Genomic DNA, 17,632 nt, shown 5'->3' on the forward strand with positions numbered 1-17,632 from the left:
GACTTAAGCAGGGACTTCATATGACATTAAGCTCACCAATGAACCTATGACATGTTGGTTAGATGACACAAATTCAACCTCTATGAAAGGAAAAAAAAGACAATGTTAATAAATTCAAACATTTTATCAACCACACTAAAGAACAATTAACCATTAGAGAATAATCCAATTTTAACCTATGTTTGAAAAAAATACAAAATACTATAAAGTGAATATAGTTAAATTTAACCATATGCATCAATATGGCTTGCTTTTGGTCACACACGAGGTTTGTAGAATATTAGGATGTGCACTATGAGTGGCTTTTGTTCATACATGGGGTTTGTAGAATGTTAGGACGTGCACTATGGGTTGGCTTTTATTCATACACAAGGTTTATAGTTTGTTATGATGTACATTGTGGGTTTGGTATTACTATGATTTCCTTCACTCAAGTGATATGTTAAAACAAGACGAAGTTGAGTAGAAGTCCTATGTAAAATTTAATGTCACAAATATTGTCATTTGAAAGACAAATTAAAAAAACTTTCAATCCTTACATGTATATTTAAAAGCACTTATGATGATAAAAAAAATAATACAATTTGAATGATGTAATGTGAACAAAGTGAGATGCATTAGTACAAAGATTTAACTTCCCAAGGCAATTGCTTGAAGCTCGGGATGATTAGAATTCAAAATGCTAAGTCTCTTTAGTGCTATTTTGACAAAAATATGTTGGGAATTAAAGACTTGCAATCCAAGTATTCTAAAACTGCAATATCAATCATTGACAATTACAAGTTTAGGTTTTTATATATCTCTAAATTAACATAGAATCTGAGAATTACAATTTAAGCAAGATACCCAACAACTTCAATGATTGATTATTTGCTAAATCTCAAGAAAAACTATAAAATATGAACAAACATCATGGTTATTAATTTTAAAGCAACATTACAAATTGTATAATAATTATTAGGATTATTAATCAATATATTTATATAAATAAACTATTTCAGAAAGAAAATTATTTAACGTCTACGAGGCTAAAGGTAGCCTATGGGACAAATTGCTTCTTCATTTGCTTGATGTATTCGACTCTTTTTATGTGAAGCCTCACAATAAACTTCTCACTAAATAGATTATCCCAAGAGCTAGTTGCCAACATATCTGCATAACTTTCCATGTTGTCTTTGAAGGTCTCACATTTTAAAATGAAATGCTTTTTTCTTTCCATTTTTGGAGAAGAACAAAAAATACATACTCTTTCCTCCCACACTTTTTGTAAAATATAAAAAACATTTAATTTTTTTTATTTGAATTTTATTATATTCATGAAACACAAAAAGTAAAAAAAATTAAGAGTTTCCAGGAATGAAAAGAATCTAATTTAATTGAAAAATGTGAAAAACTTTCAACTATATTGTTCCACCATGAATACCGTTTAAAACTTGAGCTCCCTATGGTTGAAATATTTTTAGTTTATGAAAGTGTATAAATTTTGCTTTTATAAGTTAAAAACCATGTAAACACCCCAAAAAATCTAAGAAATATAAACGACCATCTTCACGCTCAGACCAAATTTGAGTGCTATAAACCTGAACTGAAGTGGAACGCCATAATCAATTGGAATAAAGGATTTGTCTCGAAATACAGGGTAGGGAAGAGCCAGAGGAGAAGCCATGAGCTTGGCAGCGACAACATCAACGTATCTAGCTCGTAGAGCGGCTCAGAAGGAGAGGGTACGGTTGCTGTATCGTCGATGCTTGAAAGATGCCCTTAGCTGGGCCGTTCACAGGCGTTTATTCTGGGAGGATGTAAGTAAATAAAACCCTTCTCATTAAAGATTTTACATACCCTGTTTTTGCCAGTTTTGTTTATTGCCAATCACAGCGACAACGCTGTTTTTGCCAGTTTTGTTTATTACCAATCGCAGCAACAACTCTGCAATTTTTCTTGAAATGTTTGTCATCCAGAACAGGCTCTATTTCACATTTTCTTGGAGAGATTTATTGGTTTATCAATAATTAGGGCACAGTTAATTGATCTTGAGTGACCAGATCGTAGTGTAAGTTTTTACACTTCTTTTTTGCCAATTATCTGGCGTACATTGCACATTTGGATGCATAAGGAAGGGGATCTTTCTGTAAATCTCGTTGGTAATGCCCGATAGGGGCAGATGACCTGCCGAGGCCGCATGTTGTTGGTCCGAGAATTTCAGTTAGCTATTTGCATGGGGAACCTTTTTTGGTTAACTTTATTCCAGGTCGATCTTGAAAGTTGCATATAGGAATATCCAGATCCTCCATATAAAAACTCTATCAGATGCGTTTGAAAACATTTTTACGGCTTCGATTTTACCTGTGACTTCTGCCATTTTCAGTGGTTTTACTTCTCCTGTAAGATATTTTTTGTCGATTATTCAAGTTAGAAGCACTGTTTTCTGGGCGGAGTTATTGACAGTGTCATCATTGATTGATGCTAATCATGTCTATTGTTCATTGCTGCCACAATTCTCCATTTCTTCTGTTTTGAATCTTGATGTTAATGCTTAAAAGCTTCCTTCAACTGTCAATAGAAGGTAATATATAGGGCTTTCAAAAGAAAAAGGGGTGGGCTGTGAGTGTGGCCTCCACAAGCACTACCAACAATTTCCCAACCACAGATTGGCTGACACCCAGTTCACTTGGGTTACCAGTAAATAATGGAAGCAGCAGGCGTAGGTCCACTGCTCTGTGTCAGCAACACCCACCAACTGCAGTACAAGCCACGAGCTCCACGGCAAGCCTAAATGGTAGACAGCAAGAGCAACAATGATTCATGTACTAAAATGCAGAGTCCCATAAGAGTCAGCAGAAAGCCCTGAAATCAGAGGGAGAGGGTCTGTCTAGGGAAGATTTTTAAGGCCAACTTGCAGCTAGAAGCATTGAAAACATAAAACAATCGTGGCAAATTCCAAGTCCCTGAGCCAGACCACAGTGTCTCTATGGAAAAGTTGTGACCGACTTGCTGCAAAATGCACAGAGACAATAAATGTTGTGACAAACAGTGTCACTGTTTTCGGTGAATTTGAAGTTTAAAATTCGAAATTCGTCGAATCTTAAGGTGAATTGAATTAATTCGACTCACATTTGGTGAATTCCAAACTGAATTGGATTTCAAATTCAAGCCAAACCTCGAGCGAATGAATTCGACCAAATTTTCAAATTTTGTGCTCAAAATTCAACGGAAAAGTAAAAAATTAAAAGCCCTAGGCTCTTTCCACGCATTTTTTGGTTCTCTTTGTGTAGTTTTTCCCACATCCTTGGTTTTCATCTCTCCAAGGTCACGTGGCAGCTGTAATAGCAATTTTCTTGAGCTACTTTGCATGAGGCAGTTAACTGATGTGTTGAAGTTGAAGGCCGAGTTTTGATCTTCTAGTGTGAGTTGATTAAGGAAAAGCATGAGTGATTGAGTTTCAAGTGATTGACTTGAAATAGGACATGTTGCATGAGTAGTTAACTCATGCTAATTCATCAATCACAAAAAAACACTTTCCTTACTTAGAAACTCACTAATTTTAGCCATTCGAATTGCTTTAAAAGGAGCGAAGGCACAAGATTAATTATTGTTTTGGTGAGCACGAGTTGGTGAGACCAAGCAATAGGAAGCACAAGTTTGTGCGTGGAGCTTGTGAGAGGAAGAGTGTGTGAGAGAAGCTTGTGCACAAGTTAGTAGAGGGCAGCAAAGATCAACAGTCTTGCAAGGGTTTCAAGCTTAGATCAAGCAGGAAAGACAGGTGCATCTTTCAGATTGAAACAATTATATTTTGTAAGAGATCAATTGCTCAATTTTTGCTATCAATAAAATTCTCATCAAGCAAACTATCAATAAAATTCTCATCAAGCAAAGGGTTTTCCCAGTTGGGTTCCCTAATAAAAAAAATTGCCTTGAATTGTATGACTGTGTTTTATTCTCCGTTCCTATTTTGTTGCACTCTAGTAACGAATTTTTGTGTCTTATGAATGTTCATAGCAGCAGATCAAATTTATGGAAAATCTACACTCCGCATGTCTTGACTTTGCCTAACTGTCAAGTCATGGACACTGCTGTGTGCATCGACACCCTCCTCCACAAGACCTCCAAGTGGACGTTGCAAACATGGTCCCAACCCCTACGAATTTATTCATGTTTTCTACAGACTCGTACACTTGACAAGTGTTAACTTTCTTCCATGCAAGTTTTGATCTATTATATGTATTTTTAAACTTTATAAGATGTCAAATTTAATGCCAAATTTTATTAGGGAAATTTTCATTTGTGAATTTTTGTCAAACTTCAACGTTATCAAACTTGAATTCAAATTTGAACTACGTGACTTAGGCCTACTTTGAGCTTGAACGTTGTCCTTTTTCCATCTTGTAGTTGTAACCATATCCTACCACCACTTCCACCTAGATTGTTGCTAGAGGCTTTGTTGAATATGCTTTGGGCTGATTCCTATCTTCTCTCCGGGTTGGTGGGATCCATGGGGGCCTTTTGAATGGGTGAGGCTTTAATAGATCCCATGTTTGCTCTCACCCTATGGAAGACCTCCAAGGGGGAGTACTTCTCTTCAAAAACTTTTGTGTTGCATGCCAATTGTAGAGACCATAGCACCTGGAGAAGTAAGACCAGGGAGTTTTCCTTTTTCCCTTATGACCATCCAATGAGGGCTTGCTTTAGTGAATTCCTTACCTAGTTTCCTTTAAAAGGGAAGGTGCCCTAATGGTGCTTCAGACCTCTAGAGAGAAGTGGCAATTTATGAACAAGTGATTTACCATCTCTCTTTCATGTAGGGGACATTTGCTTGGGCCTTCCAAACTTTTGCATCGAATATTATTGCATGTGAAAATAGTATTTCTTAGTGCCAACTATGTGAAGCGGATGGATTTGGGGGGAGCCTTGACCTTCCAGATAATTCTCCACTACAAAGGTGGGTCTTGGATTTGTTGGTGGTTAAAAATCAATTCATATGCCAATTTAATTAAGTAGGTACCCTAGGTTGGATTTGCACTCCAAGCATTTGAATCCTCTTCTCACCTTATCTTGATTCTAGCCTTATTTAGTTGAAGTCTCATCTCCTCCCATTGGATTGTTGCTGGCCCTATTAGCCCCAAGTTGATATTGCTACTCTAGACCTAATCTAGGGATTGGTGAGTGTGTGGGAAATATAGATCTACTAGGTGCTAAATGCCTTTAAAGCTTAAAAGCCTCCATGAGCTCACATGGCATTTTGTAGTGTACCTCTTTGCCTATCCAAAAATTTGTAGCCACTTGGATGCTAGCCTTGTTTCCTACTTTCCAACTTAGGTAAGATCCAATTAAATGGTAAGAAGATGATATATCTTTCCAAAAATTTTACCCCCTTTTTTGGTTCTTGTATGGGGATCTCATTCAATTTGTGATAGTTCTCAGGGAAATGTATTTTAGATGTAGGATTTCCTGCCATAATCTTTTTCTTGTGAACAATTTATAGCCTCCTTTCATTGCTAATGTTGTCGAGAAAATTTGAATGTTTTTTATGCCAAGAACTCCCCACTCCTTTGGCATTGATGTTGATTCCCAGCTTATTAGCGACATGCCCTTCTTTTCCAAGTTTTCATTACAAATGAATCTAAACATGATTTGTCTCATACTTTTGAGGATCTGCTTTGGTATATATGTAAGTGACAACCAAAAATCCAGCATGTTGATTATATTTTTTAAGAGGACAAGCCTTCCAATGATTGAAATCCTTCTATTGAACAGTGATTTATTCTAGAGTTTAGCTTGTCAAGGATCCAAATCCAATCTTGATATCTGTAGTTATTCGATTCCAGTTTGAACCCTTGGTATACCATGCTTTCCTTGAAATGTTGCATTATGAAAGGGAGGAAGCCTTCTATCATCCTTTTTTTGAGCTTGGTTAACATAGGTGAAATGAATGGATGATTTTTTGGATATTTACCTCAATGTCTATTGCATCACATAATTGCTTTAGGATGGTCCACAAGCATTTGGCCTTTGCCATTGCTCCATTGCCAAAATGTAGCCAGTTGTCCATAAACATGAGATGGGAAAGAACTGCTCCTTCTACCGCTTTGATGCTTTCAATTCTATAGAAAAATATTATGAAATGTGTAGCCCTCCCAGTTTCAAGTGTTTTGCATATTGTTTAATACCCCCAGCCCCAAACTCTTAGCTGATATAAAATTTAATGCAAATTAATTTGAAACATTCAGGACTACTCTACATTTTTCATTTTCCTTCCAGCTGATATAAAAAATTTATGCAAGCATTTAACACACAGGGAACAAGTGTTTTTGGTCAACTAGACCTTGGAAAAACCCACAAAGGGAAAACAAGTCTTCAAAGAGGATTTATTAGCTTCTCAGGAAAAATATTACAGAGATAATTAACGATAAGGTGTACTTATCTTTCCCTTGGGAAGATTTCCTCAGTCATTCCACTTTCTCTCTGCTTTCTGAACCACAAACTTTGACTCCCTAATAAACTTCTGTTCAGCGTTCAAAGACTAGCCATCTCGGACCTCTGGCAGATATTTTTTCCCTTGAAATTCGTGCTTTAACATTGACCTAAACTGCTTAGAAATGCATGTCAGTCAACCCTCTTTTAATGTTCATATTTCTTGGAAACCCATGCTGACTGACCAACATTCACTTCCTCAATTTTTGTGCTACCTGTCTCTCTACAACTGTCCCGAATTTTTCACTGACTGCTGGAGGAGTGACCTCAGAAAATTGTGCAGATTGTTGCCTAGAAATTTATGCAGTTTGAAGCTTCTCTCTACCACGAAAATCACTGAACCAGACCTCTGTTTATTATACCTCAAACAGTGTGCCGAAATTCTCTGGTTGCCTCAATTTTCACGCCCTTCCCTTGAGCTTGAACCTGGCCTCCAAGAAACTCGGGCCTGTTGTAGCAAGTGTTCTCAACTGTAAAACCTTCTTCCTCAGTTTTCTCCTCCTCTTCTCCTTATGTTCATGTGTAGAATGAATGATATCTCTTGCCTTTTCTCCCTTTTTGTCTTTCATTAGATAGGAGATCCCTAACCCTATTGATCAAGGGTTGAGATTAGATCTCAGCCCATGAGATCAATGGTGGAGATCATTCCCTCACTTGACCCCCTTTTAATGTGGTCCCCCTCATTAATGACTCCTAGTCACTTTATAACTATAGTTTTGTACCTTGTACTTTTTCTCCACATAAGTCACTTTAAAAATATAAAGTGACTTTAATATTAGAATGTACTTTAGTGTTTTTTCTCATAAAGTCACTTTAAGACATAAAGTGACATTAATATAAAGTACCTAGTACATGTACCACATAAAGTGACTTTTACACCATGACTTTAATATAATCCATAAAGTCACATACCAAAAAGGTAACTAAAGTGTCTTCATAGGCAAAAAGGCTAATGCACTAGGAAACACCTCCTTGATACCCTTATTAACTTCAACTCTCCCTCTTATCCAGGAAGGTGTTTCTCACCACTCCCATCCTTTCTCTGAAATAGACATGCTTGCCCCTTTGGCAATGATTTGATGAGAATATTCGTAACATGTTCATCAGTGGACATATACTGAAGCAGTGACATATACTGAAGCCTTATTGCCCCTCGTTGAACCCAATCCTTGTGAAGTGGTACTTGATCTTTCCGTGCTTTGATTGGTCATGAAATACTAGATTCTTTGTGAGTTTGATGAAACTCTGATTATCACAGTTTATCATAGTTGGTCTCAGCCTTTGATCAAATAAGCCACATATCATCTTGCGAAGCCAAATAGCCTCACAACTAGCCTGACTAGCTGCAATATACTCAGCTTCCGCTGAGCTCAATGCTATTGGTCTCTGCTTCCTGCTTAACCACAACACCATTGCTGAATCCAACTTGAAACAACATTCGAAAGTACTCTTTCGGTCACTAGCATTGCTTGCCCAGTCTGAGTTTGTATAACCCGTCAACCTGACTCCATCTCCTGGGATATAGTCCAGACCATAGTCCATTGTGCTTTGTAGGTACCTCAACCTGTCACCCTGAATCCATCTCCTGGGCTTCATCATAAGCTGACTCAATGTGTTGATTGCGAAACAGATATTCAATGTAGTGTTGACTAGATACATCAAAGAACCGATCAATTGGCGATACAAGGTGGGGTTCCCCAACTCAGAATTTGAAGCATGCAACTTCTTCTAGTTGGTGATCATAGGAGTAGCCATAGGCTTGCAATCCTCCATACGAACTTAGTATGTCCCTTGCATCTCTGCCCTGACCCACAAACATATGCCCATCCTCCTACCAAACCTCCAACCCCGAAAAGTATTGCATTAGTCCTAGATCAATCATATCAAACTCTGAAGCAAGGTCCCTCTCGCAATGCTGGATGAATATGTCCTCTCCTATAATAAACAAGTCATCCACATATAGAACTAGAATTAATGGATCATCACCAACCATGATAAAGTATAGGTTCGGATCCGCATCACTCTTCTGGAAACCCATTCACTGCAAGTTCTATTCTCGCGGACCATGCTCTCGACACCTTCTTTTGTCTGTATAATTATTTTTTAAGCCTACACACATGGGACTCTCTCACATGCACCTCAAAGCCTTATGGCTGTCCAATGTACACCTCCTCCTGTATGACCCCATTGAGAAAGGTGGTCTTCACATTCATTTGGTGAATCCTCCAACCTATCTCAACTTCTATCGATATCACTGATCTAATAGAGGTATAACGAGCAACTTGTCGAAGGCCTCCTCATAGTCAACTCCCTCTACCTGTGAGAACCCTTGTGCCACAAAACGAGCTTTAAACTTTTCGATGTTGCCATCCGCAACTTTTTTGATCTTATAGTCATTTGGAAGTCACCACCAACTTCCCCTAAGTCTCGACACTATCTCTCATACATCATTCTTCATGATGGAGGTATACTCCACCACCATGTCATCTCTCCAGATCTGTTGACTAGCAACCTCCTCGTAGCTACCTAGTTCAGTCTCCACAACATTTGCCACGTAGCCACCCAACCTCTCTGGTGATATGCTCTCCTACACTAATCACTTGGGTTTCCAACTGTCTCTTGTGCTTCCTCTTCCCTGTAGTAGCCTCCTCTACTGGAATGGAAAAATCCTCAACTAGAGCCTCCCTTGACGAGGAAGGCCCTCCCGTGGTCTATGGTAACCATGTACTCTAAGATCCTGTGCTCGGTGATACTGGACTCTGTGAACCTGGAACCTGTCACCCCATAAGTAGATGATCCTCCTGACCGTGGTGTACCACCTGAAGATCCTAATACTTGTGGTGTGGCCCCTTGCTGAGGAGCTTTCTGCTCTACTCGATCAACCTCCAGAGACCTCCTTAAGGTCCTCTCCTCTTCAAATCTCACATCTCGCCTCAGGACAACTTTCCTCTTTGCAGGAATGTATATATGATAAACCTTTTTGGTCTCACTATAACACACAAAGATACCCTTCTTTGCAGTGGGTTCTAGCTTCGTTCTCTTCCCCTCAGGGACATGTGAATATGTAAGGCACCCAAAAATCTTACTCCTCAAGACACTACAAGGGCTCTTGTTTTGTAGATACATTGCAGTTTTACATGCGTCGACCCATAAAAAATGGGTAGCCTTTGATCATGCAACATAGCTCTAGCTGCACCCACCATGGCTCTGTTCTTCCTCTCCGCCACCCCGTTTTGCTGGGGGTTATAAGGCACTATGTACTCTATCTTGATGCTCGCACTCCCACAAAAATCCTTCATCTCCTTGGAGGTATACTCACCCCCATTGTCTGTTCTTAACATCTTAATCTTGTTCCTCGTCTGATTCTCCACAAGAGCCTTAAACTCTTGGAACGTCTCGAAAACCTCATCCTTGGTTTTCATAAAGAAAATCCAGGTCTTCTTGGAGTAGTCATCAACAAAGGTCGCATAGTACTCGTGTCCGCTTAATGATACATGAGACATAGGGCCACACACATCAGAGTGTAGCAAGTTTAGGATACCTACTACTCTGCTGTCATTGCTTGGGAAAGGTGTCTTAGTGTACTTTCTGAAAGCACATCCCTTGTAGTAGCACATCATGATGCTCAGTGCCGAACTCAGGTAAACCTGTAACCATCTCTCTCAGCAACCTGAATGCTCCATGGTGAAAGTGGGCCATCCTCCCATGTCTCTTGTGCTTCCTCTTCACATAAACCTGTATAGCCTCCCACTACGAACTCCAATCACTCTAGCAGACTCGACACTAGATCCCCTCGGATATATAAGCACTTGTCTTCCTTGGAACAACACGTCATACCCCCTGTCCTTAATATTGGAGACTGAAATCAAGTTCTTCTTTAGCCCCAAAACATAAAGAACATTCATCACTTTCAAAGGAGGTGAAGACTCCCTTTGAATTGATATTGTCTCCACTCCCATTGCTCTGATCTTGGCATTATCTTCAAGCACAACCTCCAAGTCAATTTCATCCTTTGTCAGACTCATGAAGTGCTCTCTCATTCCAGTCATATTGCAGGAAGCTCCACTGTTTACAAACCACACGGCGGAAGACGTGACACTCATGGCAAGGCTCACCACTAAGGCAAAATCCATTTCAAATTTGGAGGTGAACTCATCCACCTACGCTGAAGCTGATGTGCCCTTCTTATTCTTCTTGGTGTGACACTGTACAAAAGAGTGTCCCAACTTCGCACAATGTGGTGTGCTAGGGCAATTTGCCCTAGGTTTTCTCACACTGTTAGGTATTATTCAACAATTTAACGCTTCTCATTGGTAACAGTTTTGTTAAGTTTAGGCAACAATGGTACGTTCTAAACTTCTATGCTTTAGATCAATTTTCACTTCAATTTCTTTATGAGTCCAATATCATTTTCAGTTTAGCAATCTCATAAACATGTCAGTAAAATGCTAATAGAATATAAACATAAACAATAGAAGACAAGCCAAGACAAGAGAACATAAGATGTGGTACCAGCCATGGACAAACCCCAATGTGGGGAAACCCTTGATCAAGTCTTCTTTTAGTCTTCAATAGTTCAACAGAGAGAGATAGTACAATTTACAAATTCTGATCATTTATAACAGTAGCAGAAGAGCTCTAACAAGAAAAGTCAACATTGGTCAACAAGGCAGATTTCTTCCTCAATTCAGCTTGGTCAAACCCAGTCAATTTCGGCCTCCAACAACAAGTCTAATCAGCCCAAAACAATCGAAAAAGTCCAGTTAAATCTGGTCAACAAAAGTCAACCTTGCGGCCAGCCCTGGTACAGTCAACGCTGGTCAAACAGGAGGTCAGCTTGCCTCGGTTGTTGTGCCTAGATATGCGGCCCGCTAGGACAAAATCCCTCCACCCAAAATCGCACCAAAACAGGTCAACGCTTGGTCAACGCAGCCCAAAAACAGCCTCTGAAATTTTTGGTCAAACTTGGTCAATGCTGAAACAGGAAAAACCCTTCCTTCCCTTTGCATGTGTGGAGAGAGAAGCTGCCTAGAAATCCGTACCCAATCAGATGAGGAGAGAGAGATGTGTGAAGATGAAGTGTGTCCAAATGAGGAGGAGGCATCATGTATTTATAGGCAAATGTTGAGGATGAATAGACGTGATTGTTGGGCTTCTGAGCCTACATGAGTTTGCTGGCCGAACTTGACAATTTGTCCATAATCAAAATAAATTCATAACTTCATTTGTAAATGTTAGAATGGAATGATCTTGAGATCAATCCTACACCTCTCGGAGAGAGGAATCCAAGAAAAATATCAGCTGTCATAAATAAGATGACCCATGTGGAGTTTGGCCCTAGTTGCCAATTTTAACAAGTTTTAATACCACAGTTCACAATTTATAAATTTAACGAACAATACATTCCAACCAATCAGTTACAACCAAATAACTCAATATATATGTACCCATGACAATTAAATGGTTTACCCCAGTTTTTCCAAGCAAATATAGACTAATTGTATTCACTGTCAAATAATTTAATTCCAGTCTGACACACAATTTCTAATTAAGTTCCCAAATTTGGAGTTCAACAAGAATTTTAGCGACTATAACAACAAATAAAAAAAAAGTCTGGTGGTATGACTCAGCGTCCTGGCTTGCTGTTAATCTTTCATTCTGTCATCCCACGGCAGGGTTAGGATTTAGTTCTTGTTTAGATCCCACGCGTTTCCATATAGCCACCGGTCAGTAAATCGGTTATTCCAAGCCTAGACGTGGGGTCCCCTTAATACTTAGCGGGGATCTAAGCTTGACAACGATGATTCTTATTTAAATATTTCATTATGTTACCAACGTATGGGCCCTTGAAATATGCCCTGCCCTTTCGTATCACCAAAACGGCACCTTCCAACGAATCGCGTATGCTGTGAAATGTGTGGATCTTTGCTGGGTCGCTGTAAAACACGCTTAGATTCTATTGATTGTATGGCTGCCGGACCCCCCACGGAAACTTTCCAATGAATTACGTCCAATGAACCACGTTTGCTTCAGCGTTCGAATCTGTGTTCGACCTATCACAAGATTGTTGTAGGAAGCTTGCCCTTAACACGGAATGATTGCGGGCGGAGAGGCAACCCTTCACTATAATACCCTTCACAAATCATTTGCTCAATTTCATGCCAGAAAACTCGTATGTGGCTTTGCTATAGAAAGAAATCCCGACTTGTCATAGAGTAGAATCGTATGGTCCAATTTCTCTCTGTCCAAAACTTGGTTAGGGTTTTTGTCCTCAGGTTTTGCTTTGCAGTACTTAAGAAAACAGATTCAATCTAGCTCAATTAAATGGATGCCACCTCAGAAGAGTACTAATCCTTTTAGATCAGAAAAGCCTGCTCAATAACCTGCGCCAAAACGAAACAAAAATCAAGAAGTAGAACTAACTAGGGTGGAATATTTTACCACCAAAATTAGTGGAAGGAAGGGGTCTTAAAACCCTTAGAGCCTCAGGCTCAAGAAAAACAGAGATAAATCGATCCACAAAATGATGATTCCAAATGCATTCGTCCCTCTCATATTTATAGATTTCGCAGAGGGGGTCTCTTCTTCTAAAATGATTGAGTAAACTTTACTCCAAGCCCCAATTTTGGGTTTTCTTCGCCCAGCTGCCCAAAAACTTGTCCAACTGTGGGAATTTTGGGTTCTTTTCCCCTTTATGGAGTACTATAGCCTACGGGGATTGACAGGCTACTTCGTCCTTTGGATGACTAATTTCTTCGGAATATCACAGCCCCACCTTCCTGACATTGCTTGTCCTCAAGCAATGACAAATCCTGTTGCTGCCCACTTTGTTTCCCTTCTTTGATGTACTGGAAGCATTTTCTGATATCCTCCATATACCGGTATTTTGACTTTTGCTGATTATTAATTCCTTCTCTAATGGATAAAGAAGGGGATTTCCTTCTTGTCCCTGCTGCTTTTATTTTTGCAACTTCAGTTTCATCTTTATTCATGGGAAGAACACGAATCAAGGGTGGCAGAAAAGAATCAATAAAACTCTTTTGTCCCTCTGCTAGTGTTTTTATAACAGAAACTGCAAAGCTTGTCATTGAATTAGCTTAACTAGTCTCAATTGAAATCTGATGAGCTGTAACTGTTGTAAGATGTCTCTGAATCAGTGCCCCAACCTTGGGCTGCAGTACTATTATGTCTGGTAGTGTATTCATAGCATCTAAGGGATATGCATCAAAGACCATTTTTAACTAAGTACATAATGACTTCCCTCAATAGCTTGCTGTTGAAACAAGATTCTAGTAGTCGAGTTACCTGCTGAACATTGTTTCAAATAAACAGATGTGGCTGCTTTTCTAAGACTTTATTCATGACATCAAGGGCTTGTAAGAGGACCGTTGAAGGATCTTTGTTTTTCCCTGAAGGCTGTGAATTCCCTTCCAAATTATTGAGCTTTACATTAACTGTTGGTCAAACCTCCAAAGCCTCCGATTGCAGTTTTAACATCTCTCTGTATATTGCAGAGTTTTCTTTATCCTTGGATTCAAAATTAGGAGGCCACTTTCTTTTTAACTTTCTTGGTCAAAGAATCTGGAAAGCCTGAAGCATCAGATGGACGTTTTGCGTGTACTGTTACTCTGATCATGTAACCTCCTGCAGCTGGAGTCAAAAGTGGTATATCCATAGACTGAACATGCCCTTCTGTGTCTGATGCTGCCTGTGCTTCTGCTTGATGTTGTTAACAACAAGCCCAACGAGCTCTATAGCTAGATTTCTATTTTCTGGGGGAGTGTTTTGATACAGTCCAAGGAAACAGAGAGAATTTAGCATCTGTGACACAATTTGGGCTTGATAGTTACAAAACGGGTTTGGATGTCGTAAGTAAGCTGGAAAATGTGAACCAAATTAGAAATTGAATGCCACTCTTCAACCAGTATTTCCTTCATATAATGGATCCTTAGAGGTATCTTGCTTTCTACCAAGAGCAATCTTTGTGATAGTTCTGGTATGAATATATGCAGAGCTTGGTTAACTATATCCTTGTTCTCTGGCTGGGACATTTTTAAAAGCTCAAGAAATGCCTGAAGTATGGTTTTCACAGGAACTTCATGAGCCTGAAGATATTGGCAAACCTTAACAAAGGCACACGGCTTGCTGGCACTTTCCTTTTGAGTGAGACAGTTTGCCACTAAATTTTCAAGTTCCTTTTTATGGTCCACAAGATCATTAAGGAGATACTTCAGCAAGAGTGTTGCTAGCTGCAAAAACTGTCTTTAAGGGTTCACTGTATTTTGCACTTATCCTTTCAAGTGGATCAATCATCTTCTCAACAATAGATTTTATAATAGAAGGATCAATAACATGACTGTTTTGAAAGGCATGGATCAACATAAGAAGAATCAAAATTTGCATAGCAATGACTACTTCATCATGTGTCAGTTCCTTGGACCAAAATAAATTCGAAAAGTGCACCAGAAGTGCCTTCTTCATTTGATGATTGCATCCTTGTTTATCATGTCTTTAACAAGCCTCTGGCTTTCTTTCACCTGTTCCAAGCTGAGTCTTTGTTCATGACATATGTGGTTTTGTACAGGACGATTAATGTTCAGCCAATGTGGGATCAATTTAACCAACGTTGATAACAGTGAAATTCCCTGGAAATGGGCATCCTGCTGCATGGTCTTCCCAGTAGTCTGTATGTAACCATTACCCCAAACTTCCATCAGCTGAACGTTGACCCACACATTCATGTCAATAGCAACTTTTCAGATGCTAACTCTTCATTTCTAATATATGGTTCAACACCCATAAAAGGACCAACTAGCAAATTCTTGTCATTCATCAACATCTCCAACACTCTTGTCATTAGGAATATCGACAAACACACTCTTGTCACTTCTAGTAGTAGTTACAACACCCAAAGGCAGATTGTAAGCTGAAGTGGATCTGGTATCGGAATACAGTCTATCATTAAAATGCAATTCCAACTTAGAATTTGGCATTTCATCCATTTCAATAGGTGTACATCCCGTCTGCAAAGGTAAGCTTTCATTCACAGGCTTTCCCCCACTAATATTTTTCTTTGTATTAGTTCCAGTGGCTCGGTATGGGAAGGATTCTGTCCTACGGACGTGCTTTCTACATCAGTACCCAGTTCACCATTTGCATCATTGAACCTTTTGTCTAGAGAAATTTCCCTGTTAATTCTTTCTACAATATAGTCGTTGTTGCCTCCAGATAGGGTGGTCCCCACAAATAAGTTGTGGTCCCTTTTTTAAATGGAGCTCCAAGAGTGTAGTTTTGAGGATCACCATAAATTGAAGTGCCTGCAGCTAAAGAAATGCCAACGTCTTCAACCGACAAAACAGGCTCTCCCTGAACAGAAACCACAAATGTAGTAGCAGTCTCTGTAGCAAGGGTTTTGAGCTTGATTTTTTTAGGACCTCAATGCGAATGAGTTTCCTCAAAATTTGATTCTGGTCATCAACACCATCAACAACCCCAGATTTGTCATTAATAGCCTGTTGGTCACTATGTTGCTCATATATTTCTTCATCATTATGTAGTTCTTTCTTGTACTTGGGTTGCCTGCTCTGGGAAGATTGCAACTTTTGGGCCTGATGTCAAGCTTGCATTGGTCTAAACTCATTCTGAAGAGGTGCTTCAGCTTGACATGTTGGTGGCTTATAAATACTTCCACTTTTCAGTGGCCCATTGTCTGATCCAATTTTACCATTTTCACTGTCAAGATACTTTCCATTTTCGCCATCAAGGGTTGCACTAGTAGTGACAACTAAAGTTGGCAATCCATTACTATCTCCATCCCTTTTAATTAAATTTGGTTGATTGCATACCTTCTTTTTTGGGGGATACAACCATGTCCGTGCTTTGGCCTTTGTTTCAAATTTCCTTATACTTTGTTCTTTAGGCCTGGGCTCATGATCAATGTTGCTTGGTTTGTTTTTCTTGCCACTATTCTAGAAATCGTCCCAACTTTTCTTTCTTATGTGCTGGGGTATTTTGCTATATTGTTAACTCCTTATGTAGGAGTGGCTAATAGACGATCCTATTAAGTGTTCCCAACCCCTAAGTGGAAATACATGTCCCTGGTACATCCTTCAATCAATAGGTGGCATATGAATAATGATGGAATGTATGGGGATAAGGGGGGTCTCAGAGCCAAATGCCATGGGCCAGGGGGTAACAATGATGAGGAAGTCCACATATACCCAATGTGAGGAGGGAGGAATCATGGTTGCATGAGTTACTCCAACTTTTGTTTTTCCACCCCTCTTTATTTGCCTTTTGCTTTTTCTTAAATTTTCTTTGTATTACTGCTTGAAGCTCTAGGAAGTGAGAGTATGCTGTGAATGATGTATGGTAGTTATTACCTACTTTTCAGGTGGGGCAGTTCATCAACCACCACGGGGTGGGACATGCATAGGTTCCTTTAATGATGTGATGGAGCAATCAATGGCCTTAGGAGCAAGGGTGTTGGCCATAATGATAAGGGGTAGAGCTCATACTTGGCTTTTGCCCACGTGCTATTATTAATGCCCCGACCATCTTTCGCATTTTGTGATTTTCTCTTTCTTTTGTTTCTTGCTTGTGGCCATGATATGTTTTTAACTTTCTTTTAGCTGCATCAACCTCTGGGACAACATTTCTAAGCCCGACCTAGATATGTGGACAAGGGGAGGGGGTATGCTAGAACCTGTGGACCCCCAATGGTCATGTGGACCCAGAGAAGGGAAATGGTGGAATAGGGTTTGTGATGTGTGGGGAGGGGAGTGGAAAATATGGAATGGGGAAACAAGACCATGGTACCAAAAACGGGGTTTCCCAAGTAGTGCCCTTCCTAAAGCCATTGGACAATAGGGGAGATCCCACGGGACTAGCGTTGAAGATTAATCCCCCATTTAAGATGATGTGACAAAACCACGGTCAAGGCCCTTCCTTCTTCCAAGTCACCCAATAATCCATGCCAAAATGCCCAAATGAAAATGAAGCATAAGCACCCGATTGCGCAATGAAAAACATACTTTTTGGGTTAGGTTCCCCACCTTCTAACACGTGCTCCTGACAAATGGGTGAGGAAACATACCACTGATACAAGTGGCGAAGATGATGTGGCACATCACATCGGTTACAAGGTTGCTGTCAGGGGCTGCCG

The 17,632-nt window shown here is 39.7% G+C and overlaps 1 protein-coding gene across 1 annotated transcript in view; it reads left to right on the top strand.

Annotated features, from left to right (window-relative positions):
- Positions 1 to 1,524: 1,524 nt before the first annotated feature.
- CIB22 (LYR family of Fe/S cluster biogenesis protein) overlaps positions 1,525 to 17,632 on the top strand; it is a 164,002-nt gene continuing 147,894 nt past the window's right edge. Inside the window, exon 1 of the mRNA XM_089449464.1 lies at positions 1,525 to 1,799. Coding sequence (XP_089305590.1) covers positions 1,665 to 1,799 — 135 coding nt within the window. The 5' untranslated portion in view covers positions 1,525 to 1,664. The remainder of the gene's footprint in view (positions 1,800 to 17,632) is intronic.

Source organism: Pinus tabuliformis, chromosome X, assembly GCF_031772625.1.
Source record: "Pinus tabuliformis cultivar Carrire ecotype Pingquan chromosome X, CPIR1, whole genome shotgun sequence".
In the NCBI taxonomy this organism is placed as follows: domain Eukaryota; kingdom Viridiplantae; phylum Streptophyta; class Pinopsida; order Pinales; family Pinaceae; genus Pinus; species Pinus tabuliformis.